Source organism: Manacus vitellinus, unplaced genomic scaffold (assembly GCF_001715985.3).
Source record: "Manacus vitellinus isolate BGI_N305 unplaced genomic scaffold, ASM171598v3 scaffold_71_pilon, whole genome shotgun sequence".
Classification (NCBI taxonomy): Eukaryota; Metazoa; Chordata; class Aves; order Passeriformes; family Pipridae; genus Manacus; species Manacus vitellinus.
In genome coordinates, this window is record NW_021940761.1 from 2,040,183 (window position 1) to 2,066,128 (window position 25,946).

The 25,946-nt window shown below is 46.6% G+C and overlaps 1 protein-coding gene across 1 annotated transcript in view; it reads right to left on the reverse strand.

Annotated features, from left to right (window-relative positions):
- Positions 1–25,087, reverse strand: part of TRPM8 (transient receptor potential cation channel subfamily M member 8) — a 33,324-nt gene extending 8,237 nt beyond the window's left edge. Inside the window, exons 1-21 of the mRNA XM_029964425.1 lie at positions 24,998–25,087; positions 23,812–23,885; positions 22,471–22,627; positions 19,411–19,588; positions 18,899–19,071; positions 17,403–17,577; positions 16,353–16,420; positions 13,987–14,184; positions 12,460–12,562; positions 11,805–11,923; positions 11,118–11,408; positions 10,706–10,801; positions 10,072–10,201; positions 8,406–8,551; positions 7,760–7,872; positions 6,957–7,173; positions 4,066–4,157; positions 3,230–3,368; positions 2,159–2,330; positions 1,765–1,942; positions 1,551–1,645 (exon numbers count right to left, since the gene is read on the reverse strand). Coding sequence (XP_029820285.1) covers positions 1,551–1,645; positions 1,765–1,942; positions 2,159–2,330; positions 3,230–3,368; positions 4,066–4,157; positions 6,957–7,173; positions 7,760–7,872; positions 8,406–8,551; positions 10,072–10,201; positions 10,706–10,801; positions 11,118–11,408; positions 11,805–11,923; positions 12,460–12,562; positions 13,987–14,184; positions 16,353–16,420; positions 17,403–17,577; positions 18,899–19,071; positions 19,411–19,588; positions 22,471–22,627; positions 23,812–23,885; positions 24,998–25,087 — 3,004 coding nt within the window. The remainder of the gene's footprint in view (positions 1–1,550; positions 1,646–1,764; positions 1,943–2,158; positions 2,331–3,229; positions 3,369–4,065; positions 4,158–6,956; positions 7,174–7,759; positions 7,873–8,405; positions 8,552–10,071; positions 10,202–10,705; positions 10,802–11,117; positions 11,409–11,804; positions 11,924–12,459; positions 12,563–13,986; positions 14,185–16,352; positions 16,421–17,402; positions 17,578–18,898; positions 19,072–19,410; positions 19,589–22,470; positions 22,628–23,811; positions 23,886–24,997) is intronic.
- Positions 25,088–25,946: the final 859 nt, after the last annotated feature.

Consider the following 25,946-nt stretch of genomic DNA (forward strand, 5'->3'; position numbering starts at 1 on the left):
TGAGGAACTAAGACAGTAGAAGGAAAAACCCTGAAGTTACAAATAAACTGGGAAAAATAGGATGAGGGAGAAAATACTCCATGTACTTTTACTATCTCAGCTTTAGGCAATTTTCTTCCAGCCTAGACACATGAGAACAGGATGCTTCCTCACAAGATACTGTGTCTCATTAATTCATCAGCTAAGTTGTTGGGGAAAAAAAGAAAAAAAAAAGACTAAAAATAGAACATTTACCAAAAAATGAAAAGGTCCTGAGATTTTTAGTAGAGGTACTACAGACACTCCAGGAATGGATCAAACCTACTGCACTAAGCACTGTATGATCCCAGCAATGCAACAACCACGGGAGCAAACAGCTCACAGGCTGCCTGACCTTTCAGTATGACATTAAGTGGCAGATGCTCTCAAAATGTCTGTGCTGAGATCCCAATGGACCTTTCCTGAGATAAGCCAAAACCTTCCCTGCTGGAAATTCTCTTTTGGTTTAGAAGATAAATACAACTGGTAAAAACTAGGGTTTTTTTTTTACTGGCATAACAGTATAAAGTAGAGCATTTACCACTAGGTGCTGTTAAAGTGAGTGTTCTAACAAATACCAAAGGTTTCTAAGGTAGACCTGGAATACTGCTAGACTTTATTAATGTGAGTGGCTTCACCCTTTCTAAGGGGCATAAGCACTGTTGTCTGTCACCAGGTCCTTGCAGGTTAGGAAAACACACAGATGTGCTACACTGGTCCTGTCTGCATTGCCAAAAACCACATTTCTGACTGTCTTTAGAGTCCTGCTAAAACTAGGGAGAAAGGTTCATTGCTGAGGGCAGCACAGATCCTAAAGCTGGGGTGTTCTCAACTCAGCACACTCACACATCTCATCCCAGGCCAGGAAACATTGGCAGTGTCATTCAGAAAGGACATCCTCTTGAGGAACACCAAGAGTCCTCAGCAACTCCTGTAAATACTCTTGTTGCCAAAGCAAATCCCTGCCAAGATCATCACTGTCAAGGTACCATCAGAACACAAAAATAAACCCAGTGGTCCTCGAGAATGATGCCCGGGGTTGTGGTGCTTTAGTTATGTTGTAAGGGAGTGTAAAGCAGAAAAGGAGCAGGGCTGGGAAGTGGAACAGAGCCACAGCACCAATCCAACTACATGCTCAAGTGAGACCAGAGGGCCACACACTCCCCAAGTCTGAAATGAAGGACTTCCCATGATTAACTCAACTCTGTGTCAGAGCCTGCAGTGGAAACAACAAAGATTTCTGGAAGAAGCTGAGGTAAATGTTCCCTGCTCTTGCCAGTCTAGAGGTGATGGCCCTTTTCAAGACAAAGTCCTTTTACACATCCCAAGGGGAGGGGGCCCACTGCCTGTGGTGTAAGTCTGAACAATAAAGAGCAGGCCCACCAGAGCAGTAACAGGCCCATGCTCACCACACGGCAGTTCTGGTTAATAAAATCAGGGTCCTAAAAAGATGGTGATAACTCATTTATTCAGTCTAGCGAGGTCAGCTGAGCAGAAACTCACACTTGGTAAGGTACTGACTCACGTATCACCCTCTGTGTAAACCACAGGGGTTTGTACCAAGTCACTGTGCACAGGACAGGCAGCAATCCCTCCCCAGGACACTGCACCAGCTTCCATCAGGCTGCTGTGAGAAATGCAGAGCCCAAGGGTTGGCTTCCTGCCGTTTTCCAGGACTCCATTCCCTCTCCCAGAGATACACTGGTCCAGAGATCCCAAGGAAGCCATCGCTCCTTTATTACGTACCCGAACATGGCCACGAGCAGGTTCACGAGGAGGATGTTGGTTGAGAGCATGTAAATGCAGACAAGGGGAATGGTGATCCACTCGGGAAAGCGGGGCTGGTTGTTGGCATCCAGCTCCACACACAGGGGCTTGGACTCGTTCCCAGAAAAGGTGCAGCGGTCAAAGTTGTAGGTGGTACCTCAGAGGGCAAGAGGGGAGAGCAAACTGTGAGTGCCCTCCTCCTCTTTCTGCTGGGCTCTGCTCTGACCACAGTTAGTGTGGCCTCCTCCCTCCCTGCCTTCCCATCAGACCTAGAGGCAAAGGGTCAACATGCAGGTCAACACAGGCCTGGACAACCGCTGGAAGGACAGAGCCTTCCACCCACCCAGCAGAGACCCCCCCAGGGGATAATTACCATCCACATCATCAGGGTACTGGCCAAACATGGCCAGGTAGGGCTCGTAGATGACCGATCGGAAGATCCACTCCCAGCGGTGCTCGTTCTTCCTCAGGATGCCCTGCCTGGCCACTCCAAAGGCCACCATCCACACAGCAAAGAGGAAGAGGAAGAAGAAGACGTCTATCATCTGAAAAAGGACAACAAGCATCAGTGCCCCACCGCACGTCTGTTCCAAGCCACGCGTGGCTTTTTGCTCCCACTTTCACCAACACACAGCCACAAATAACTGACCATCCCCACTCAGGGAACTTCAAAAACTGGATAGCAAACCATAAAGGCATGGCATGTTTTCAAATATAGGATATCCCCCTGGTACCAGCCAGGCTCCACAAGAGCCAGAATCACATACAAGAGCTGTGGCTGCAGCCTCTGGAGCACCCTGTCAGGTGAAAGCAGCCACTCTTCCTGGAAACACCCCTCTGGATGGCTTAAACCAGCATTTATAGCCCATACACCCTGGCTAACAGTTTCTTGAATTTCTAGCTCTTAACAATGCACAGAGAACTGAAGGCTGGTAATACTCCAGCTGAGCTTCCCCAGTTACTACAGATCCACCTCCAGATCTGCCCTCCCACTAGCCCCAAGCATCCTTCTTATTAGACTTCTTTGAAACTACTGTATCAGAGACTCCTCACCACCCTCTTCTCCAGGCACTAGTGTGATGGATGCAGTGGAAGACCAAAATCCTCTTCCTGTACCATTCAGCATCACTATCTAGTTTGGGGAACACCCATGTGGGCAACAGGAGTGATGGGATACACCACTGAAACATCTGAGACACGGAAGCTACCAGGAACAAAATCTCCTCTTCTGTTCTTCAGCCTGATCCTTATTCTTTCCCTTGGCACAGAAAAAAGCCCTGCTCTTAATTACATCCCATTTAAACCTCAATACATCCTGTTCAGCAGAGCTCATTTGCTGCCATCACCAGAACACGGTGATTTCACTCTTGAGGGGGAAAAAAAACAAAATGAAAGGTGTTGCATCATTTATTTAGACTCTCTTGAATAGCTGCCAGAATCTTACCATCCTCTGCAGCATAATAATTTTGGGTCCTAGATTCCTGCTAACTGTGAAAATATGGATCAGCCTCAGAGTAAAAACTATGTAGTCCAAACAGAAAATGACTCTCCCGGAATACCAAGAGCTTTCATCAGAGTGAAGCCTGACGGAGACATTAAAAGAAAATGAAGACAAGTGTTGGATGAAACATGCAGAAATCAGGTAGAAACACAGGGAAACATTGAAATGGAGAGTGAAAAGTGAGTTAACTGGAAAGCAGAGCCCTCTCCCACATGACGACAGAAGTGTTTAATGCACACCTTGTTTACACCCTTCCAGCCTTCCCTGAATCATCCCTGCAGCTCCTCTGATAACAGCAAAGAATTTGTACCTTTAGCTACTCCCACAGCCCTCCAAACCCACCACAGTGCAACAACCCCTCTGCTGCACTGAGCTACCAGCAATAGCCTACAGCTGAATGAACAATCAGCCTGGAAAAAGTGTTTGTATCATTTCTTTGCCATGGTTGTTAACTCATCCCATCACGTAAGACAGCTTCTGGGAGATAACAACACTCTTAGACTGTTGGAGGGACAGTCACAGTCCCCTTAAATACAGCACACTGAAGCTCAAAGAGTCCAGACTGCCAGACTAAGCAGTCAGAAACAGAAGCCAGGGAAAGTCCCAAAGATCTCCTGACTTTATTTTTTTTTTTAAGTTAAGACTTTGCAGTACTTGGGGCCTTCATAAAGAACAGGGAGCTTCACAAACACATTGTTCCCCAAAATCTCATTGCACGTAGTCAAAACCCACAAAGGAAGCAAAGTCATAACACAGCCACAAGAAAAGGTACCACTCACCTGAACACAATCCCTGCTATGAAGTAGAAGATTGCCAGTGTATCCATAACATTCCACGGATCTGAGAAATACTTACTGCCATTCATGTACCACTGGGAAGGAAAAAGAACAGAAAGTAACCCCCAAACAACACAATTTCCTTGCCCAATTTTTTTTTTTATTTGGTCACGCAATAGGTGCACCAGAGTTCAGATTGCTTTTAATTTCCCCAGTAAGAGGGGGTTTAATATATCCAGCAATGCCAGAAATTACTGGCCACCTGTTTTCAGAATCTGGGTGTGACCCATTAAGAGCAATGAAACACTGGGGGGACACAGGGGGGTCACTTTTAAGGGTAGCTGATGAATTCTGGCTTCTCTTCTTTCACAGAGGTCATTCAGGAACCTGTCCCTGGCTACATGCACATGCTTTGGATCAAAGATGCAGAATTAATTTATTCCTTTCTTGACCTGACTCTCCATTTTTGACTTGTAAGTCTAGTGAGAATCTCTGCTCATTCCCAGACTAACTGGCACTGCAGCCTGGATCCAAAGTTTCTGCAAGAACCAACGTCCTGAATCAGTTCAGAGATGACTCCTGAGGAAAGAAGTTTAATCAGGAGAAAGCTCTGCCAGGCCTATAGAAATAAACTGTGTCCCTGATCATAATTCCTTTTAATTTTTATTGAAATGATCAAAGTTTAAGAGAGTACTGGTCAGTGAATCTAACTGGCATATCCAAGGAAAGTGATTCTGCTCTCAGTACCATTATGGGACACAGAGATCAAGGGGAGTGTTCTCCTAGGTGGAAAAGAAGCAGTAAGTAGAAAGCCCCACTTTACTATTCCAATGGCATTTCCTTCACGTGACGGGATGCACAGCTAAATTGGACAGGGTGGCAGCTGCCAGGGTGCCAGGCTCAGGAAATACCTTCGAAATTCATGCCAGGCAGTATTTCAGCATCTCAGGGGACACACAGCCCTTTCTTACTACTTAAGGCACCAAAGGCTGAGCAGTGAGTGGGGAAAGCATGTCTCACACCCGTGACATCAGGTTGTCTCTGCCCAGTAACTCCCTGAATCAAACAGAACAACCGAGACTGTGGAGCAGGTCAGTCCTCAAATTCCAAGCAGTTCCCACTGCTGGGGCTTCACATGCACGGAGGTTCTGCCCAGACTCCTCCTCTGTCTGAGAAAATGGAGCTTTCCTGCACACCCCACCAGTCTACCCACTCACCTGGCTGGAGGCTAAATCCATGTGGCTACAGGCACAGCAGGGAAAAGGTCCCTCCGATCTCACTATGGCCATGACAGCTCTAAACGGGACATGAGAGAGCAGCTCCAGCCAGTTACTCATCTCTGGGACCAGCAGAACTGAAAACAGGGCTGAGCCAGTGGCTCACGGTTCAGATACGGTTCAGTTCTCCTGCTTTAAGTCTGGAACCATGTCTAGTAGCTGTCACTTCCACAGCCACCTCGCTCTCCGACCAGAGGGCTGATTTCTCCCCAAAACTGATCATCCAACTGCAGCAGCTACAGTGGGAACCCAGCCAACATTACTCTTACTTTTCCTTGGATGTGAAAACAAAATTTGGCACATCCCTAGCTTTTTTTTCTTTTAAAAATTAAGGACGCAGATACTATTTTGATGCAGAGTTAGACTAATCCACACACAATGTATCTTGGAGGAAGCCAGGGAGAAATTTCCCCGAGAAGCTCAGAGGATTGAAAGACTTTTCTGTGTTCTGCTCCTTGGAAGAACAGCTTTGAAGTCAGGACACTGGCTTGAGATAACTAAACCTTCACCAAAGTCTCTGTTTTAGCTGCTTCCGCTCCCACGGCCAAATTGGCCACCAGTTACTAACAGGATTACTGAGATCTGCAGCTGTTCTACCTGCTCAGGATGGCAAGAAAAAGGGACACTGGTAGGAATTTAAGGTTTCTATCCCTAAGGTATTTCCCCAGGACTTTTGCTAGGTACACACAGGAAGTGCAAGGACAGGTCCAGAGACACCAGAACCTAAATCAGCAGAAACAAACACTCCATTAGTGTTTTCATTGCAAAAGAGTCTTGTACTTCTCTCCCACTTTCCTTAGCAAGTAAACTTGACATAAACAAGGTTCCACCTTAAATATTAAAAAGGGAAAAGACCACAATAACATCAACATCAGAAACGTCATCTGAGCTCATGTAAAAAGTGTTTTTGCAGGGTGGGAGGATCCAGCAGATCACCCACAAACACTCGTGCCTTACAGGAGTCAGAAAACAGCACTGCACCAAACCACACACCCACCCACTGCTCTTCTGATTTCCCCTGCATGTTCACACTGCTCTGAACACTGACTGGCAGAGACCAGCTTGCCCAAACCCCAACCATGTCATGTGTCCCCTTACATATGAATTGAGAAGATACCAGTATGGGGCTGGCTATAAAGGCTGTCCTGCATGCTGTTCCCATACCACAGCTAATCTGGTCCTACATCAAGCTAGTAATAACTGTACAGGTGATTAAAAGCTAAACAGAAATACGTAAAGGGGTGGGATGTGGAGAAGGGAAGCTGGGATCACTTGATCCAGAGGTATGCACCCGGATAAATGTGCTAAATCTAACCCTTTATTCTCAACTGCTTTGGCAAGCCAAGCATTCCTGAGGAATATCTGCACTGGCATCGGCTTACCCACACACTCCTCTTGGTGCATGGACACTGCAGCTACTGGGGCACAAGTAGAAATTAAATATCAGAGGAAAAAAAAAAATATTCATTGAGCCTTGAGCTGCCTGAACACCTCCCCACCCCCCCAGACATCCCCCTGTCCCTGAGCACCAGCCTGTGCTGCCTTACACTACTTGGAGGGGGAAAACCACAGGCCTTGGCTCTAACACTGAACACTTGGGTTGCAAGCGCTGCCTACTTGTCTCACTTCATCACAAAGCAGAATGAAGACCAGCACGTAAAGGATGATCTCCAGGGCAGTGGGCTCCTTCTGGAAATCCATAAGCAACACGTAGGCGAAGAGCAACAGGAAAGCGATGTAGAAGATGACATTCCAGGAGAAGACCACGAAGGGGGAGGTGAAGAAAGACACGTAATACAAGAAGAGTTTCTTACTCCTCTCCACAGGCTTTTTTCTGAGGGATTAAAAGAGGGAAAAGGTCTCAAAGCACAGCTTTTATGCCTGGGAACACTTGTGTTCTTCAAAGCAAAAATGAGGAAGGTGCAAAGTCTATCACAGGATGTTACTTTAGAGGTGAAGCCATCCTGCATCCACTTACCTCAGGCACTTCAGGAAACTGGTACATCTTCCAGGTCAGGCTGGAGGGCCTTGGAGCAACCTGGTCTAGTGGAAGGTGTCCCTGCCCATGGCAGGAGGTGAAACAAGATGGGCTTTAAGGTCCCTTCCCATCCAAACCAGTCTGGGATTTTGCAATCTTAACTCCAAGATCAGAATGAAGACAAGCTGTTAAAAGCTCATTCAGGCTTTTAATATCTTTGAGACTGACTGAATACTAGAAAAGGTTTTTCAAGGGGGCTGTGGAGTCTCTGACCCTGCAGATACTCAAAACCCAACTGGACAGAGTCCTGGGCAACCTGCTCCAGCTGACCCAGTTTGAGCACAGGGTTGGACTGGGTGATCTCCTTCCAGCCTGAACTGCCCTAGGATTCTACAATTAATTGACTTGCTTGCTTTCTGCTAATGAGAAGCCAGTTAATTACCTGAATGAGATGAAACCACAGCCTATTAAAGGGAAAAAGAACAGGCACAGTATGATCTTCCAGTTCTTAGTGTCTCTTGAAATCTCTCCGTACCACTGCTTGGAAAGGAAGTTCTGCAGGGAGGAAGAAAACATTCTCATTAGTTCTAACAGCAACAAAACAACCTAGAAGTGCTATTAAAAACCATTTGATTTAGTAAAAAAAACCCAAACTTTGAGCTTTCATCAAAATACTTGAGATTTCTGTTTCAACAATAAAGAAAGCTTTCTGCATCAGTAACCATGTGCCGGGTCCTTAGTCCAGCCATTCTCCATCTCTGTGATGAGGAGTTAAAAGCGAGGCTGAGAGCAGGACTGGACCTGATTGATAAGATACATATAAATCATGACCTTTTATGTAATGCCCATCCACACCAGGCATTAAATCCACACTGCGCACACACAGAGCTGTGCCAAGGCAGAAATCACTTCAGGCAGTCTCTACCCTCCAGCTCATTAGGATTTACAACTTTAAACCAAGATTCTTCCCTCCTGACTTAGCACTTGTGGGTAAATCAGCCGCCTCCTATTTCTACAGGAGGAGCCACACCCACAGTCAGGTCCCAGGAGTTACAGCCACCCGAGCACCTCCTGTGCACTGCCATTACCTGCACACCTGGCTGGGCAATGAACTGTTGGTCTCTGGCTTCCACTGCCAGTTCCAGACAGTTGCTCTCTCCCCAGGCTTCACAGGAATAAGTCAGCAGCTGCTCAGCCAGATCTTCGTCGCTGCTGTAGCACTCGGTGAACAGCTCTGCAGGGAAGAGGCAGCCCCACACTGAGATCCAGCTTCCACTTCCCACCAACTTGGGTGCAATTGTCTTCAGGATAACATTTGTAGCATCAGAGCATGCAGACACAAGAACTCCTTTCACGTTTTCACCACTGTAGAACGATGTGTGCACTGCTTTACAACCCCATTTGCGCATGTTTAGAACTCATGTGTGGACGGAAAACTGTAACACTAAATTAGCTCACACGAGAGACAGCATTAGGTTGAGATCTGCACTAAAAAACAGAGTAAAAAATACAACCTTCTCCTTAAATCACTTGGTATGTCTACCTATTTCATCTTCTTTTCTTAAATTCCATTTGGCACTGATCTAATGAATTACAGTCATTCCCATATTAAGGGCTGGAAAAGGTCAGAATCCGATACTTTTTCACTGGGAAATGCTTTGTTCACCCATTCACTCCTCAGTGTCTTGTTAAATCAGACCTGAGGGATGTAGATACTTGCAAGAAAGTCTATTTAAGCAGGTTTTGCCCCGTGGAGTAGGAGATACTTTCTGGTAACGAGCAAAATATTTTCAGTGTGGCCTTGTGCCACTCCTTATAGAATCACAGAACCATTTAGGTTGGAAAAAATCATTAGCCCAACACTGCCAAGCCCACCAACAAACCATGTCCCCTAGTGCCATAAAACAATATCCATCCTTGGAGACTTTCAAGATGTGGCTAAACAAGGCCATGACTGAACTGATCTAGTCCTGTGGTACCACCACCTCAATGAGAAGGTTGGACTGGAGGCCTCCAGAAGCTCTTCCAGCAACATTTCTATGGTCTCCTATTCAACCTTCCTATTTTTCCTACTCAGCTACTTCCTATCACCCCCTTTACCTGTCCCCTGCTCTGACTCAGGGTGGTGACACACCATTTTCTGCACCAGGCAAGACAACAAGGCCATAACCCCTAATCAAGCCCCAGAGGCAACACTGTGTTTTATCTCCCCCCAGGTTTAGGAGCCAAGATCCTGCACCACAGGATCCTGTCATCTTGGAATAAGGAAGGGATATGATTTTGCAGTTCAGAATTTAGGAATCCAATATACTATTTACCTGCAATTTATTCTCACTCCCCAAAAGTGCTCCTGCAAATTTGAAGGGTGGCTTTTCCCAACCTGAATATTACACCAGTGCTCATGTGGAAAGCTTCTCTTTCTCCATATTCTCCCCCCTGTTTGTGGGCACCCATCTTCAGCCTTGCCATTAGAGTAAAGCAGCTTTTATTACCCCACAAAAGAAATTCTCTACCTCAAAAAACCCACCCCTCAACACCCACTTTTGGAGGCAAGTTGTTCAGACAGGACACAAGCTGTTCAGACAGGACACACAGTTTCTACTGAGAACAGACGGTGTAGAAGAGATTTCCAAGCAGCAGAAACACATGTTGACACTAAAGAAGAATATTTAATGTTGGATATCTAGTTTTCAATTCCCTGATCTCTGACCCCTCCTACTAAATTTCTAAAGAACTTAGAGAGAAGGCACTTACCCACTGCTCTTGTCTCATACTCATTAGCAAGTTCCTCAGACTCACCAGCAGCATTTATATCATTCTTCACCTTGGCCAAGCTTTTCAGGAGCTTGCTGGCCCCAAGGGCTGCCAAAGTGCAGCCTCTGGTCTGTGGAGAGAGAGAGAGTCAAATCATGCAAATCCCTCTGTGAAGAAAACATGGTCATAGAACCATAGGACCAGAGTGGTTTGGGTTGGAAAGGACCTTAATGACCATCTCATCCCAACCCCCTGCCATGGGCAGGGTCACCTTCCACTAGACCAGGTGGTCTGTGATTCTGTGATCATTAAATATCCTGTCTAATCCAAATTAGAAATGGATTTCAATTGAACACCTGGAACCAGAACCCACCCATGTTGTGGAATGGGTGGGAACTCAGCATCCAAGCTTGAGCACAGACGAGGACATGCAACTGGCTTGGCCTGCTGACTCACACATGACCCTAAGAAATGACCACACCAAACTCAAAATGGGCAACATTAAACCAACTTAGAGTCACCTAGCAATTATGTCTTCTGCTTTTGTGTCTGAAGATGGATCCAGAGCCTTCAGAGGCCTATAAACCAAAGACAGAGAACTCCACTGTAAGGAATACAGGAGAATTCAACTTACTTGCTCCCAAATGACTTTAGACAACTCTTTCTTGTTCTGAAGAACTGACCAAATAAACAGAGCTTGTAGTGGGTGCCTTGTGATAGGACACTCCTCCTGAAAGAGAGAGCAACAATCCCTCAGACCTAAGCTCACCAAACTGTTCTCAACTGGAACAAATCCAAGCCTGCCACTCTCTGGTTTTCACATTGTCTTCCTTTTACAGCCAGCCCACCAACCCTCTCTCTCATCTCTCTGCCACTTGTCACACACTGCTGTGAGTTAGGTTATATTTGGTATTTATAATAAAGCCTCAAATCAGTCTCCCTGTTTTCCCAAAGGTGGCATTAAAGGACATTTGAGTCAAAGTCACTTCCTGCATTAACCAATTGAGGTTGAAATAACCTCATTCCCAGTGGGATCCACCACTTACTGAGAGGTGTATCTCCATCTCATCCTTGCTGTTTTTGTAATCCCTCTTGACCCCTCTTCGGAAGTCCTCAACCATCTTCCACACGAAGGTGAGGAGGGCATCGTTGTAGGAGTTCTTGGCGATCTGCAGGTTCTTGAACACCAGGCTGCTGAAGTTGTTGGTGTACAGCTCTCTCAGGACCTCTGTGGTGAGGAACTTGCGCAGGTTCAAGCCGTTTTCCAGGAACAGCCGGACAAATTTGGGCCTGTCCTTCACTAGGGCTGTGAACATCACGTCCTGTAAGTCAGCAGACTAGGAGGAAATGGGAAAGCAATATTAGGGAGCATGTGCGCCATGTAAAGCTCACCTAAGGCCTGGCACGTGGCTTACTCACCTTTTCACCAGAACCAGTTTTTTTCTGCATGGAATTGCCTTTGTTGGATGGCCCAGAGCACTTTTGGCATGGGCAGATCACCTTTGTAAACAGTGACCACAGAATCATAGAATCCATAGAATAGGATATCCTGAGCTGGAAGGGACCCTTAAGGATTGAGTCCAACCCTTAGCTCTGTCCAGGACACCCCAAGAATCCCACACTGCACCTGAGAGCATTGTCCAAATGCTCCTTGAGCTCTGGCAGCCTTGGGATGCCCCTCTTCCCACAGCCCCCTGTCCCACTCCCTGTACTCACACAGGAGGGGTTTGTACCTCCCAGTTCCGGTCATTGGTGAAGATCTCATCGCTGGCCAGGTCCAGCTGGTTCCACTCCAGCAGCAGCTTCAGCTGCCCATTCCAGTTATCCCTGTCGTGTTCGTTGGTGCTGAAAGCTGCAGAGGGGGAACAACCTCTAGGTAAAGACCAGAGAGCTTCCTGGCATGATTATCTCTGCTTCTCATGCCACCTGACAGGACTCCTTCCGAGTGTCTTTCCCATCTTCCTGAAAGGCTTTCGGAGGATGCTGGAGGCTCAGAGACATAAATATGGTCCAACACAAGCCACAGAAGAGCTGCCAGGAACACTCGTAACCAAAATCAACACAAGTGTCGTGCAGGACACAAGGAGTCTCCTTCAGGCTCCTCAGTGTCCTGCAAAAGGATTCCCAATGGGGCCCTACCAGCATCCCCAGAGCTCTCCTAAATCCCTTCCCAATCACCTGGCTTGGATCTCACCCACACTAACAGATCCCACAATGTTGCTGTAGCCTGCCCACACCACTCCAGATGAAGACAAGCTCTACCCTGTGGCAGGAGTGTAGAGAGATGGCACTGCTCTAAGGAAAACTGTTCTAGAAAATAAATAACCATCTTTTCCCATTTATTTTAAAAACCCAAACAAACTCCAACCAGGAAAAACAATTACTTGCCTTTGTACAGAGCAAAGGAAATGGCATTGCTCACAATTTCATCTCCAGCTTCTTCTATTTTGATCACTGTCAGTAAATGAGGGTTCTCAAGGACTTCTTTGATCTACAAAAAGAAAAAGTTCCATTTCAAAGCAATCAAGGTTGTCCAGTAGTTGATCTCCTAGAGCATTTTAAAAAGAAATTTCCCACCACATTGTGACAAAGCTGCTTCTCATCAGTCTCCTTTCCACCAATAGTTAAAATTTAAATAAGCCCAAATACAAATAATGAGATTTATTTTAAAGTCACCAAAATACAAGATTAATTATCCTCTGAACATACAGCAAATAACTGATTCCCCTATGCAGAATAAAAAGATATACTCTCAGTAATTAGAAGCTACTTATAAAGTAAAAAAGAAGATTGTGAAGCACAAGTTTCAACAAATGTCAAACAACTTGTTAGAGACCAGTCTCTACCTCCTCGTGCTTTGTCAAAAACGGAGATAATTTCTCACATAATGAAGCTTTATGGAGTTACTTCCATTCTAGCACACAGAAAACAAAGAATCTTGGCCACTCCTGACTGTTGGAGTAGTGCTTTAGGAAGAATTTGTAATGGGATAGCTGGAAACTGTTTTCTGCCTAAAAGGTAACTCCTTCTCAAAGGCAGTTTCAATGCTGAAAGCAGCCTCAGATTTTTCAGGAGCTGCACTTTCTTCTGTCCCCATTAAGGAGGGCAGAAGCGTAAGAACAGGTCCACCTGAGGGTCAGGTAACCAGAGGTACAACACATTCCTGAGACTGGGCCAAGCAACCCAAAGCAGCAGGTGCTTTCCTCACTTCTCCAGTCTTCCCAGCCTCCAGAAAACACTTGTAATACAGTTACACATGGCATCACAATGGTGACTACCTCTGGTCCAAGAGGCAAAAAAAGGGCAAAAGAAGAATGTTTTGGTGTATATTCAGTGCTGTGTCTTCAACTGCATTCCATGTACACAGAGCCAGTAAATCAAGCTAACAGAGTCACAGTGAAACACTGCCCCAGTAAGCCTCTACCCCTAAACATCCCACTCCTGGTGGGAAATGCCTCCTGCCCCATGGCTTTCTTCCTGCATGCCTTAATAAAGGAGCTTAGGGAAGAAATGACAGAATTCTGAAGTAGAATCACTGCAATTTGAAAGTCTGTGCAGCAGCAGCAATAACCCTTTCTCTCTGAGCAATTCTGGAACTGCAACACCAACCAGCTCATCAGCCAAGAGACACATCCAGCAGCCAGTGCTTCAGAGGAATCACAAGCATCCAGGAGCAGACAGTCACAAAACATCTGGCCTTAGCTCTCCTGGGTCTAGACATGTGCTGACTTTCCAAAAGATTGGGGCCCCCCACCTCCCTGTATCCTGATCCCTGAGAGAGTCTGGAATTTTCTTTTTTTTTAAATCCCCATGGACATAACATGGCAAGGAGCCCTGCACATCCCACAGCTATCACCAGATATCCCCGGACCCCTCTACCCTCCTCCCGCTTTCAGCTCCCACAGTCCCACTCACCCACTTGATCCAGCTTTCAGTCTCCTCTTCCGAGAGCCTGGAGATGGTGCGGGGCAGGAACCTGAGCAAGCTCTCCTTGACACAGGAGGAAGCAGGAGTGCCCTCTGCCTCCACCAGGCTCGCAATGACATCCGCGATCCGGCCAGAGCCTTCCACCACCACACAGGGAATCTTACTCTTGATGGCCACGTTGATGGACTAGGGAGGCAGAGAGGGAGAGGGGATCACCTGAAGCATGACTGTGTTATTAGAGCCTGCTACTGAGTAAGAAAGCCTGGAGAGCAACAGAAACCCACAGTCCAGAAGAGTATTTCTATTACTGTCCACTCATACATTATCAATGACAAGCCTTTAAAACATCACCCATCTAATGACAGAAGTCCCACAGAAACTGAGGGGCAGACATCACCATCTGCCAGATTTTTATAGAGTCACAGGATGTTTTGAGTTGGGAGGGACCCTGAAGACCACCTTGTTCCAACTCCTGCCATGGGCAGGGACACCTTCCACTAGACCAGGTTGCTCAGCTTTTGAGTTGATGGGCAAATCAGGACAACTGACAAGTGGAAATGGTATTCAGGTCACATAACACTGGCCAGCTCCAGTCACTGCTGGTTATGGCACAGCACTGCTCAGGTACCACCACAGCTGAGAGCAAGAGCTCTGGATTTACGTGCAGCAGCATTTACAGAGCGCTACTTCTGTAGCGCCAGCAGAACATCGAACTCTGATGTTACTGAAAGTCTCCAAGTAGCCACTTGCGTGATTTCTCACACAGCAATGCTGTACATGGACCAACAGCAAGAAAAAAAACTTGTTGAAATCACGATGGAAGGACCCTTACCCCTGTTGCAAAGACCACAACAGCAAACATTGATTTCATTTGCGTCACTACACTGAAAACAGACTCACTGTCTGCCAGCAAACTGTACAAGGGGAGTCCATGCAAGTTATCATCAAGCACTGGAAAGACATATTAGCAATGAGACAGTTTTCTGAGAATTAAAAAAAAAAAAAAATCAACTTGTAGTCATCAAAACCACAGGCAAGTTCCTCCTGTCAAGTGGGGAGCAGGTCTGTGACAAAGGCAAGGTGTTTTTTCTTACCAACTACATCAGAGTGGTTTTCTAAAGAAGGGTTCAGCTGAAGTGCATGTTTTACATCACAGGGAGTTTAAAACAGAAGCTTGGAACAGTTTTATTTCTCCTCTGCTAAAGTTGATTCTTGTTATCACTCACAGAAGCTGAGAAAGAGGGAGCCTTTCCCTGCCAGCACTGCTAAGTTTGAGGCCTGGCTAGGCCAGACCCCCACAGCATGGAGCCTGCTGTGTCATTTGGGCTGATCACAGACCCAATTTACTCCTTCAGAAAAGGTCTTCACCTACAAATGAGCAAGAAGGCAGGCACGGGTGTCTCAGTGCACTTAGTGCCACTGAGAAATAAAACTCAGGACAAGAGGACACGGCCTCACATTGCACCAGGGGAGGATGAGGTTGGACATTAGGAACACATTCTTCACTGAAAGGGTTGTCAAGCACTGGAACAGGCTGCTTAGGGAAGTGGCAGAGTCACCATCCCTGGAAGTGTTCAAAACTGCACGTGAGGATGTGGTTTGGTGGTGAACACGATGGTGCTACATTGTTGGACTTGATGATCTCAGAGGTCTTTTCCAACCTTAATAATACTGTGATTCTATTAAATAGCCAAGAGACTGGCATAGGTACTTAACTGAATCATCATCCAGTTACTTTCCAGAGGAACCTCTTGCTAGGAATAATGCATTTGATTTAACAAGGCTTTCACTCATTCTGACTAGCCACTAAGTCTGTGTTACATGTCATTGCTTAACAGTGGGTCTGAGGTCTCTTTATAACATATGTGTAATTCCATGGCACATAGAGTCAGTTCCTTCAGTGATGGCCAAATCCTCTCTTTAAACATCAGCAATTCAGAGCTAAAAGAAGATGGACACATTCAACACATCCTTTTGAGCACAGCTTTCCCCTAAAACCTGAATGGATCCTTCATTTCATCTCAGAACCTCTGAATAACACTCTGCATCCATATTCCCCTACAACCTATCTGTGGGAAAGCAAAAATTAACCACGTGAATGGAACCAGAACACCCAGGAAACGTACAGGAAGGGCTGGGATAACTGAAATTTCACACAGTGGTTCAGACTAATTGATTAACATCAGCAGTGAAGTGGTAGCACACCTGCCAAGCAAAATAGTTTGAGTAACTTCATTATTAACAGGAGAACAGAAAAGTACCAAGATCACCTCTTCAAACAAAAAAAAACATAAATATCACTCTGCTTCAATTTTGCTGTCTTCATGGGAAATAAGTAAAAGAAATAAACTTACTTTCAAAGTCTCTTTCCCTCCACCTTGGGCAAAACACACAATTGGAATCTTCCCACCATAATTAGATTCTGTGAAACAGGCCAAAAGTAAAATGAAGGACAAGGATTAAATCTATTAATGCAGAACAACTTATTTTTCCTGAGTACAATGAAAGAATTTCCAAGCAGTTCATGCAAAAACTAGTTTGACATTGATTTTGCCACAGTTATTAACAGCTTTTCCTGTTTTTAAGGAAAACTCAGTTTTGACTAACATTCTGCATAGCTGGCTTCAGACACGCTTCTCCAACAGAAGCTTTTTCCTGCTAGAAATCAAATTTTTTTCCTCCAAAACTTGATTTTATTGTATTTTCCTACTGCTTTGACCATTTTGAGTCTCAGTGAAAGGTGAGCTCAGAGGATTGTATCTTGAACTTGTGATAAGAACATTTTCAGTTGTAAAGGAAAGCTAAGAATCCCGTAACTCTAGAAGCTACTGTTCGAGAGACATTCCAAAAAACCCCCAATCCCAAACAACAACCCCCCCCCAAAAAAACTCTTTAACTAAGAATTTCCTGCCAAGGTCTTTGATTTTTTTTTTTTGTCTCATTTTGGTAAAGAAGGGGGTGAAAGACAAATTCTTTAGGAGCAGGTTGCAGATGGCTCAGTCAACCTCACACATAAACATTTTGGGAAAAGCCTAATTTCAGTTCCTGCGTAGTTGTGCTTCAGCTACCCAGAATTCAGTGCCAGGTGGGATGTGTGTAGAAGGGTCAGCTTCCAATAGGAGGTGAGGGAAGGGCTGTGTGGTTGGAATGGGAGCATTTGTTGTGACATCAAGACAGCAATATGAGGGGAGGTGTTGATCTGAAAAGGTCTGGTAGCTCCTGAGAGCGCTCAAGATGCAACACAGCGCACACACACACACACACACACACACATACATCCCTTCCAGCTCAGCATCCACAGGACGTTGCCACTGCTTTGTCATTCCCAGGAAATCGCTGTGCATCCCCCCCCCAGCATGCAAGGACGAGGAGGAGGAGGTCTGCACCCCGACCCCCACACGAACCTGGGATAACCCGCTCCGAAATGTACTTCTCCAGCTGGGTCCGTACTTTGGCCTCCGTGGTCGGGTGCCCGTGGGTGCCGTTGTCCACCAGCAGGAGATGGGTGTGGTTGTTATCCAGGCAATACAGTGGGTCTCTCTTGAGGTCATCCATGATGTAGTGGGCCAAGTAGTTTCCCTAGAAGCACAAGCACAGTGTTGAGAGAGACCCAGGGACAGGGAACACAGAGACCTCCCAGGACAAGGACACACCTCGCTGGGAGGGTGGGGAGGCCCTGGCACAGGTTGCCCAGAGAAGCTGTGGCTGCCCCATCCCTGAAGTGTCCAAGACCAGGTTGGATGGGGCTTAGAGCAACCTGGGCTAGTGGAAGGTGTCTCTGCCCATGGCAGGGCATGGAACAAGATGGGCTTTTAGACCCTTCCAACCCAAACCATTGTATGATTCTATGACAAGCCATGACAGCTGAACCCCAAGCCACCAGCTATTCCTCATTAGTTGGGAGTCCAAATTTCCTGACTCAGGACATGCTCACTGGCAGTACCAACAGCAGCAGAAGGCAGTGAGAGAAGGTAGCACAGGGGCACAGCATAAATATTTGCAGAGAAAGTTTTTCTTTACAAGAGCTGCCTGATTTGTCATGATCCTCCTGTAACTCCACCTCAGCCAACAGAACAGTCAAAGTTATTTGCAACAGTTTAGTCCTTTCAGAGATCCAGTTAAATTCATGCTTCCTTCAGCCACCAAAAACATTGCATCTGTGGCATACTTAGTTTCACAGAATCACAGAATATGCTAAATTGGAAGGGACCTGCAACGATTATCGAGTCCAACTCCTGGCCCTGCACAGGACCATCCCCAAGACTCACATCATTTCAACACCTCACAGAATTTTTTAGGTTGGAAGAGACCCTCCTGAGATCATCTAGTTCAACCCTCGAACATCTTTGGAGCCCTCAACAAACTGATCTGCTGTTATTTATCTAGTGGGACGGTTTTTTAGACATGTTCTGTAATGTCTAGTGGACAAGAGACAAGGGGAGCTACGCAAAGTTGGATGACAGTATCAATGAAGATCCTTAACAACAGCAGCAGCAGGTACAACCTGTCTAAGCCAGTGGGAATCCCCACTCTGGGTGAGTGCATAGGGATTTTCCTGGAGCTAGAATAACCATGGAAGAGGTCATTCCCTAATGCAACACCAGACATGGAATTAGGGCTGCTGAACCTCCACACAGACGTGCTCAAATCTGGCACAGTTGAAATCCTCCTCACCAGGCCTGAGGTGTGTGACTGTCTTAGACACTCCAGTTTCCTCCTGTTCTGGGAAGAGCACCTGATGTTTTGAGGCCAAGCCTCCTCTTTCTTTCCCACCGCCCCATCCACGTGGCACTTGGGGGGACACGGTTAGGTGGTGAACACAGTGGCTGTGCTGGGCTGGTGGCTGGACTTGATAAAGGTCTATTCCAACCTTAACCGCTCCCCGATCCCCGTTCCTTACGTCGCTGTCGGCGGCGCGGATGAGGCTGTCCCGGTTGGAAATCATGCCCCAGGCCGCTATGCCAATGGCCACCACGTTCTCCTCCGAGCTGCGACTGATGGTGTTGTCTCTGACAACCTCCCCAATGTACTTCATCAGCCCATAGTGAGTGCCCCCGGTGAAAATCCAGGCCCCTGCAACAACACCCAGTCACCCGGGGAATGCAGGGAAACGCCCGCGCTCCCCTGCCTTCAGACACAACCACCCAAACCCCTCTCACGACCTTAGAGCAGGTGCTTGTTTTTCAATTAAACGCAAAAGATGTGTTACACAACTCACCTTATGCTACCCTGGGCACCCACAACTAACTCTCGACCCTGTTACTTCCAAACCATGGAGTCACACGTCCCAAACGCACCAGCCAGCCAGAAGCAAACAGAATGCTCTGCTTTCCTCCTCACCCTTTGAGCTGCTGCCTCTCTGACACTATCCTGCAGCGATCGGCCATCACGGGCACAAAAGCAGGTCCTTACCCTTGGACTGGGCGATGTAGATCAACCTGCTGAATATCTTGCGCATCCGGGGCTTGAGCGCGAAGTTCTTGGCTCCCCCAGTGACAGAGATGACGAGGTTTGGGGTTTTCAGGTGCCAGTGCTGGGTCATGAGGTCGTAGAGTGTTTCGGAGTCTGTGTCGCACGACAGGCGGATGTACTTGGTGAGAGGAGAGAGAGAACAAACACAGCAGCATAACCAAATATCCCAGTCCCGGCTGGGGACAGAGCGGGGACTGTGCTTTCTTCTCTAGTGCACGGCCTCATTCCAACAGCCAGCAGGGATGAGGGGAAGTGAGGATGAAATCCTTGTTTCCTCCTCCAAAACACCTTTATCCTTCCCCTGCAACCAGGCACCCAACCCACCTTCCTCTAGAGAGGGCAAAAGCACTGACCCCGGGGTTCAGAGGAACACTGCAGGGATGAGCACACCACCAGCATGACAATTTCAACTGTAACAATGCTATTTATAGCTTACATCACAAATCAGTGGAAGCACCATTGCAAGGGAACTAATAATAATGACAGTTGTGTTTTGATTTAATTTAACGAACTACAAATTCCAGGCTCCATGTGTGTCGTGCCCCTGTCACAACACACACCCATAGCAGCGTTTCAAGTATAACACATAACTGTATCAAACATGTAGTACAGCTTGAACTCTGGCTTTGTCTTCCTTTGCTATTCAAGAGCCCCTTCACAATGGACTTTTGGCAGACAGCCACAGCTACACAGCCCATATGGGGGATGAAAGGGAGCAGCTCAGACCTGAATCATGGAGGATCTTGTACAGATTGCCCAGTATTTACAGGAGAGCAAAACCAAAGGATTCGTTTGAGGAAGAAAAGTCCCTGAGACGCTAAACTTGAATGAAAGAACATATGCCTGTGTTCCAGGACAGGTTCCCAGGAGGAGTGGCATTTGGCTCAGAACAGAACATCACAGAGGATGACTGGCAGGCTGCAGCACCGACACAGGAGAGCTAAGGGTCTCCCTCAGCTTCTGCTCTGAGAAGCTTCAGCCACATAAAGCTTTGGGTGTTTTTCAGGAGAGGGTCCCCCCTAGGAAAGTGGAGGCTACCAGTATATTTAACTGGTGAGCCAGTAAACTACACCCAAGGCAAACCTCATCAGAGCCCCTCGGCTGAGCCACTTCCCTTCTCCTCAGTGCAACGGTGCCATCTCCTGGTGCTGCTGGATCCTGCTCCTGACCATGGCCACGATTCAGAGAAGCCTTCTGGGGACTGACAGCTCCCAGAACATAAAACACAGCAACTGTGATGTCCCTGGGTGTTACAGGGTTCGAGCAGCACAGCAGGAACAATGAGCTCGAAAGCAGGACTTATTGAGAGCAGAGATTTTTATAGAATCCCAGGATAGTTTGGGTTGGAAGGGACCTGAAAGCACATCTTGTTCCATCCCCTTGCCATGGGCAGGGACACCTTCCTCTAGCCCAGGTTGCTCCAAGTCCCGTCCAACCTGGCCTTGGACACTTCCAGGGATGGGGCAGCCACAGCTTCACTGGGCAACCTGTGCCAGGGCCTCCCCACCCTCACAGGGAAGGAATTCCTTCCCAATATCCCATCTAATCCTGCCCTCTGGCAGTGGGAAGCCATTCCCCCTTGTACTGTCACCCCAGGCCCTTGTCCCAAGTCCCTCTCCAGCTCTCTTGGAGCCCCTTTAGGCCCTGAAAGGGGCTCCAAGGTCTCCCTGGAGCCTTCTCTTCTCCAGGTTGAACAATCCCAGCTCTCTCAGCCTGTCCTGAAACCTGTTTATGGGTCTGTGGACATCTGATTTCTGATCAGAATTTTTTAGGACTCATCTCTCCTAAAAAGCATCACTCAGGCTATAAAACTTCCCATCCCTCACTGATCATTGACAGCAATTCTTAGGTCACCTTGGGGTTGAAATTCTGTCCACTGTGCATGAGATCAACAAGAAATACTTTGCAATCTCTAAGAGTAGCAGGTGCCTTGCTAGGAAGGGAATGAAAACAGGGAATGTGACTCCAGCCAACGTGCTGATGGGATGGATTTGGAGACAAAAGCCTTGAACAAAGTATGCTCTGAAACGTGCACAGTGGCCTTGAGAGTCCTCATGAAACAACTGTGGGCACACAATCTGATTTCCGAGGTTGGAAGGGGGGACACAACCTAAGGAAAGAACATTTAAGCTTTGAGAACTCTCAAATATTGCAATAGGGTGACATATTTCTTCTTCCAGTAAAGTCACACAGCAGTTTACAACACTGTATTGAAACTAAAATATGCATATCAAGAAACATTTGAAGTATTCAGCTCTGTCTAAGCGTGATTCAAAACTCTCAGTCTTATTTCCCACTGAAATGCCTCCTATTTCTGCTACTTTGCATAAAACAAACCCAATTAATTTACACAGTGGGCTCTGATTTTCCTCATTTATTTTGAGTGTCTCAAGCAAGCTGCACTGGTGGGAAGTATCAGTCTTTTAGGAGGCAGATGAGCTCAGCCACATGTGACTCCTCATGCAGTATCAGCATAAATCATGACAAACAGCAACACCAGCTCCTTTCTCCTTTCCACCCCTCTCACTCCCTTCCACTGTCTCCACTCCAAGCAAAAACGCAGAGGAAAAAAACAGCAATCAGAATAAAACCTCTCAAGTTCCACTGATTTCTTGCATCCCTCCAGAATTTACTGTTACTGTTGGATCTCCACCCTGGGAAAAACTCCACATTCAATTGTTTATAAGCCTGAGCAAGCTGGTCCATGTGGATGTAAAGTAATACTAGAGCATCACCCTCATTCACCCCTTCTCCTGCCGTGCCCAGCAACAGATAATTTCATTTCTTTTCACTCCCATCACCAGCCTAGGAAACAAATAGCACGGAAGAAGTTATTCTTTATTACCTTTTCTCAGGGTTCGAGAAACCAGCTTGTCTCCTTTGCAGCCTAACTCCTTCCATTAGGCTAAAAGCCACTTCACCTTCACCTTCCTTGCTTTCCTGGGGCTTCCACTGGCACCCAACAGCAGCCTCATGGGCACCCCTAATACACCCACTTACCTTGCCTCTTTTTCCCAAGTTTTCAAACTGAATGTCCCCAAAGGCATCGGTAGGAAGCTCCTTTGTGTGCTTCTTGTAGTTCCATTTCTCACTGGTGTTAACCTGAGTGCCCTCTATGTGTTGGTTTTCAGGGTATCCACATTTACATAAGTTTCCCCTGAAAAAGAGGGAATAGCCAGGAAATCACAGTTATCCTGAGCACAGAGAAGTGAGCTCTGGCAGCAAGGAAAGCAACAGGCAGAGCTACAGAACCAGTTGTAGCTACTGGGATTTGCCACCTGACAAAGCATCTAATCCTGCTTCCTTCCCCATAACCTGCTTCTGCCCAGCACTGGGAAGTGGTTGTGCAGGACTAGTTGGAAAAGCTAGGAGAACTTTTCCTAGGAGAAGCTGCACCACCATCCGCGAAATGCTCTGCACATCCCTGCTCCCTCGGAGGGCAAGGACAAGGGGGCATTGCCTCTCCCCTCCAGAGGCTTCCTGCACTCTGCTGCAAATCAAACCAGTTCACCTTAAAAATATACAGACAAAAATAACCCAGCAAGTTCTGAAACCCTTTCCCTGTGGGCCTGGAGGAGGAGAAGCTGGGAGGAACCAGCTCCTCCATCCTTCCTTGGTCCTTTGCCAGACACCCCATTTTAGGTGGCAGAGGAGGACCCTAAGTAAGACTTTCTGAAATAAGACTAATTTCCCTTGCTCTCTCCAAGGCATTTTTCCTCCCAGCTTCAGAGCAGAATGGGGTTAGAGAGCCCTGAGAGCTCTGTATTAGGACTTCTACAGCTGCATCAGTTTGATCACTTTTCTCTTGAGACTACAAAAAAACCAAAAAACCCATGAAAGCAAGGTTATGGTCCCCAAATTTGCATTGCACGGGTACCTGTGGCTGAAAATGGAGCCAGGATAATATCCTGTCTTAAGAGAACATCAGCCTGAGCAAAACCTAGTTAGTGTCTGTCTTTGCTGTAAAGGCTTGTGCATGAAATTTGTGATTTGGCTTTAAAAGGAAAACTTAAATTATGCAAACCTCTGATACATACATACATTGGTACAGACCAATAGCAGTACTGCATCCTTAAAAAGACCTATACATTGCTACAGTTATGCTTCAAATAGGGTATTTGATATTAAACCCTGTGACAAAGCTGCTGGAAGGTCAGACCCATAGTTTTGCATCAAGTTGTTTATGGAGTAACTCAGAGGAACCAGACCAAGGTGTGGTTGCACTGCTGAATTCACTTCTCAACAAAAAAAAGCCAGCAGTTTACTCCCTGCCTTAGAAGACAGACACCCTCAGCTCCCGGTCCCCCAGCCTTGCAAAACAATTGAAAAGTACCTCCTTACATTGACTTGGAGTCTTTTGTAAAAAAGACACATTCTCTCTTCTTAAAGTTTTCTTGGATGAAGTTGGCCAAATCCTGGAAAATAATTTTTTTAAGTTTCTTTCTGATAACTCACAAAACACAAGAAACCTCAGTAGCAGCATAGTCAGTTTAAACCAAGATACTACTTAAAACAGTACAGCAAACACTGGTCCTTCCCAAGAGTAAAAAAATAAAAGGAAAAAAAAAGACAACGTTTTCCAGGGTAGAGGCAATTTTAATTCAACACATTAAGACCCCCGAAGGAGATTTGAACAACTTCAAGTCGTGCTTTATGGGAGCTCAGTGGAATACAAAGCCTCTCCACCTTGTTTAACCATTAACTCTTCTATTAACCTTGAAACTCCAGGAGCCCAGGGGAAGCTTTCACACTTGGGGAATGCAAATTCATCCCTAACCTGCCTCTGCAAGCTACCAAAGCAGCGAGAAATTCTCGCTTGCTGATAAAGGGTTGGGGGTTGTTTGTTTTCAGGCATTGCTCGGATTTGCAAGGCAAGATTTAGCTCAGGACAAAGAGGGAAGACACAGTTGAGTTTTTACCAATTTGACACAACACTTGTGGGTAAACGGCAACTAGAGGAAGCTATTCCAAGTGGAAAAAACCATGAGAAGTATAATATCCAAAACAAAGAAAATTGAAAGGAACGTATTTAACCAGTAGAAGTCACAACGGTGCAAGACCAAAAAGACAAAAGGGAGGGGGAGGCACTTGCTAAAGCCCCAAGAATCAGCCATTAGGCCTCTTGCAAGCCGGTCAGGAGCAGGGAATCTGTCAGACAACTGCTGCCATCAGCAAATCATTCAGGCATAAAGGGGTGTTTAACGTAATTCTGTGCTGTCTGCCTTGGCCAGCAAGCTGCTCAGGAGGTCGGCGTGGTTCCTTGGACAGATTTATCTCTCTGAAACACGAGAAAAGATTTAAAACCAGGAGGGACTAAGGATGTACAATAGTTACAGGGATCAAAAGGAATGCAATATCTCCTTAAGAGATTCATCATGTCAGCAAAATCACTGCTCCTGCTCCAAGGGCACTGGCTGGGAAAACCTCTCCACAACGGGAGAAGTGACAAACCCATCGTCCTGCTCCTGACACGACCCAAGTCACAGCCACAGTCACTCCCAGGACAGCAGAGGTCCCAGGTACTCACGGCATCGCTGCCGGCCACGTCTATGCTGCGGGACATGCTGGAATACAGGAGCCTGGAATTCTCGAAATTGCCATTCCTTCGGTGCCTCATGCTGCCCATGGAAACCTGGAGGAGCACGGCAGAGGGGGGGACGGAGGAGCAGATTTCTATCACCAGACACCAGCAAGGACACTTGGTGCCCTGGGAAGGCAAGGCAGAGGTTATTTCAATCCAGTATACAGAATTAGTCAGTACATCAATCCTTAAAACACAAAACATTCCAAACCAATCCTTTCTGTTATTTCATACCTCAAAGAGACTTCCTTCTTTTTTTCCCCACTCCAAAAGAACACCAAGGCAACATCCTTTGAGAGAGGAACACACCTTATATGCCACCCCACTCAATTCACGCCCAAATCTCAACTCTGTCTCTGATGGGACGCTCAGGACTTGGCTGTTCAGGGTTCGTGCACCTGAGTAGTACCTGACCCAGTGTATTTACAAATGAAAGGGGATTTTCGGGTACATTTGGAGTACAAAGATAACAAACTGCAGTGTTGAAGCACCTGGCCCAGCAGTGACCCAGGAGCTTCCAGCAGCACCTGAGCAGCGATCCCACAGGTCTGTCCAGCCTGGAACAACCACAGTCAACACGTGCAGTCCTAAGAGTGAGTGGACTGGATACTGGATCTAAGAGTTAGGAAGTCACCCTTGGGAGCAAATTGATTTCAGGTGCCCTCTAAAACACATCCCTGTATTAAACTCACCGTCTTTGAAGGAGCATCACTGCACTTGCAGCAAAGCACAGAACAAGGCTGTACTTATTCTACTGCAAATACTTCCATTCCCTTCATGCTGCTTTCTGAATAATACTGGAAAAAGCCTTTTCCTGAAAGGAAAGCTGCCAGCCAGCTTACATGGAGAACTCAAGAGTCCACTTGTCCTTCCAACACTGTTTTCTCTCCTGCCT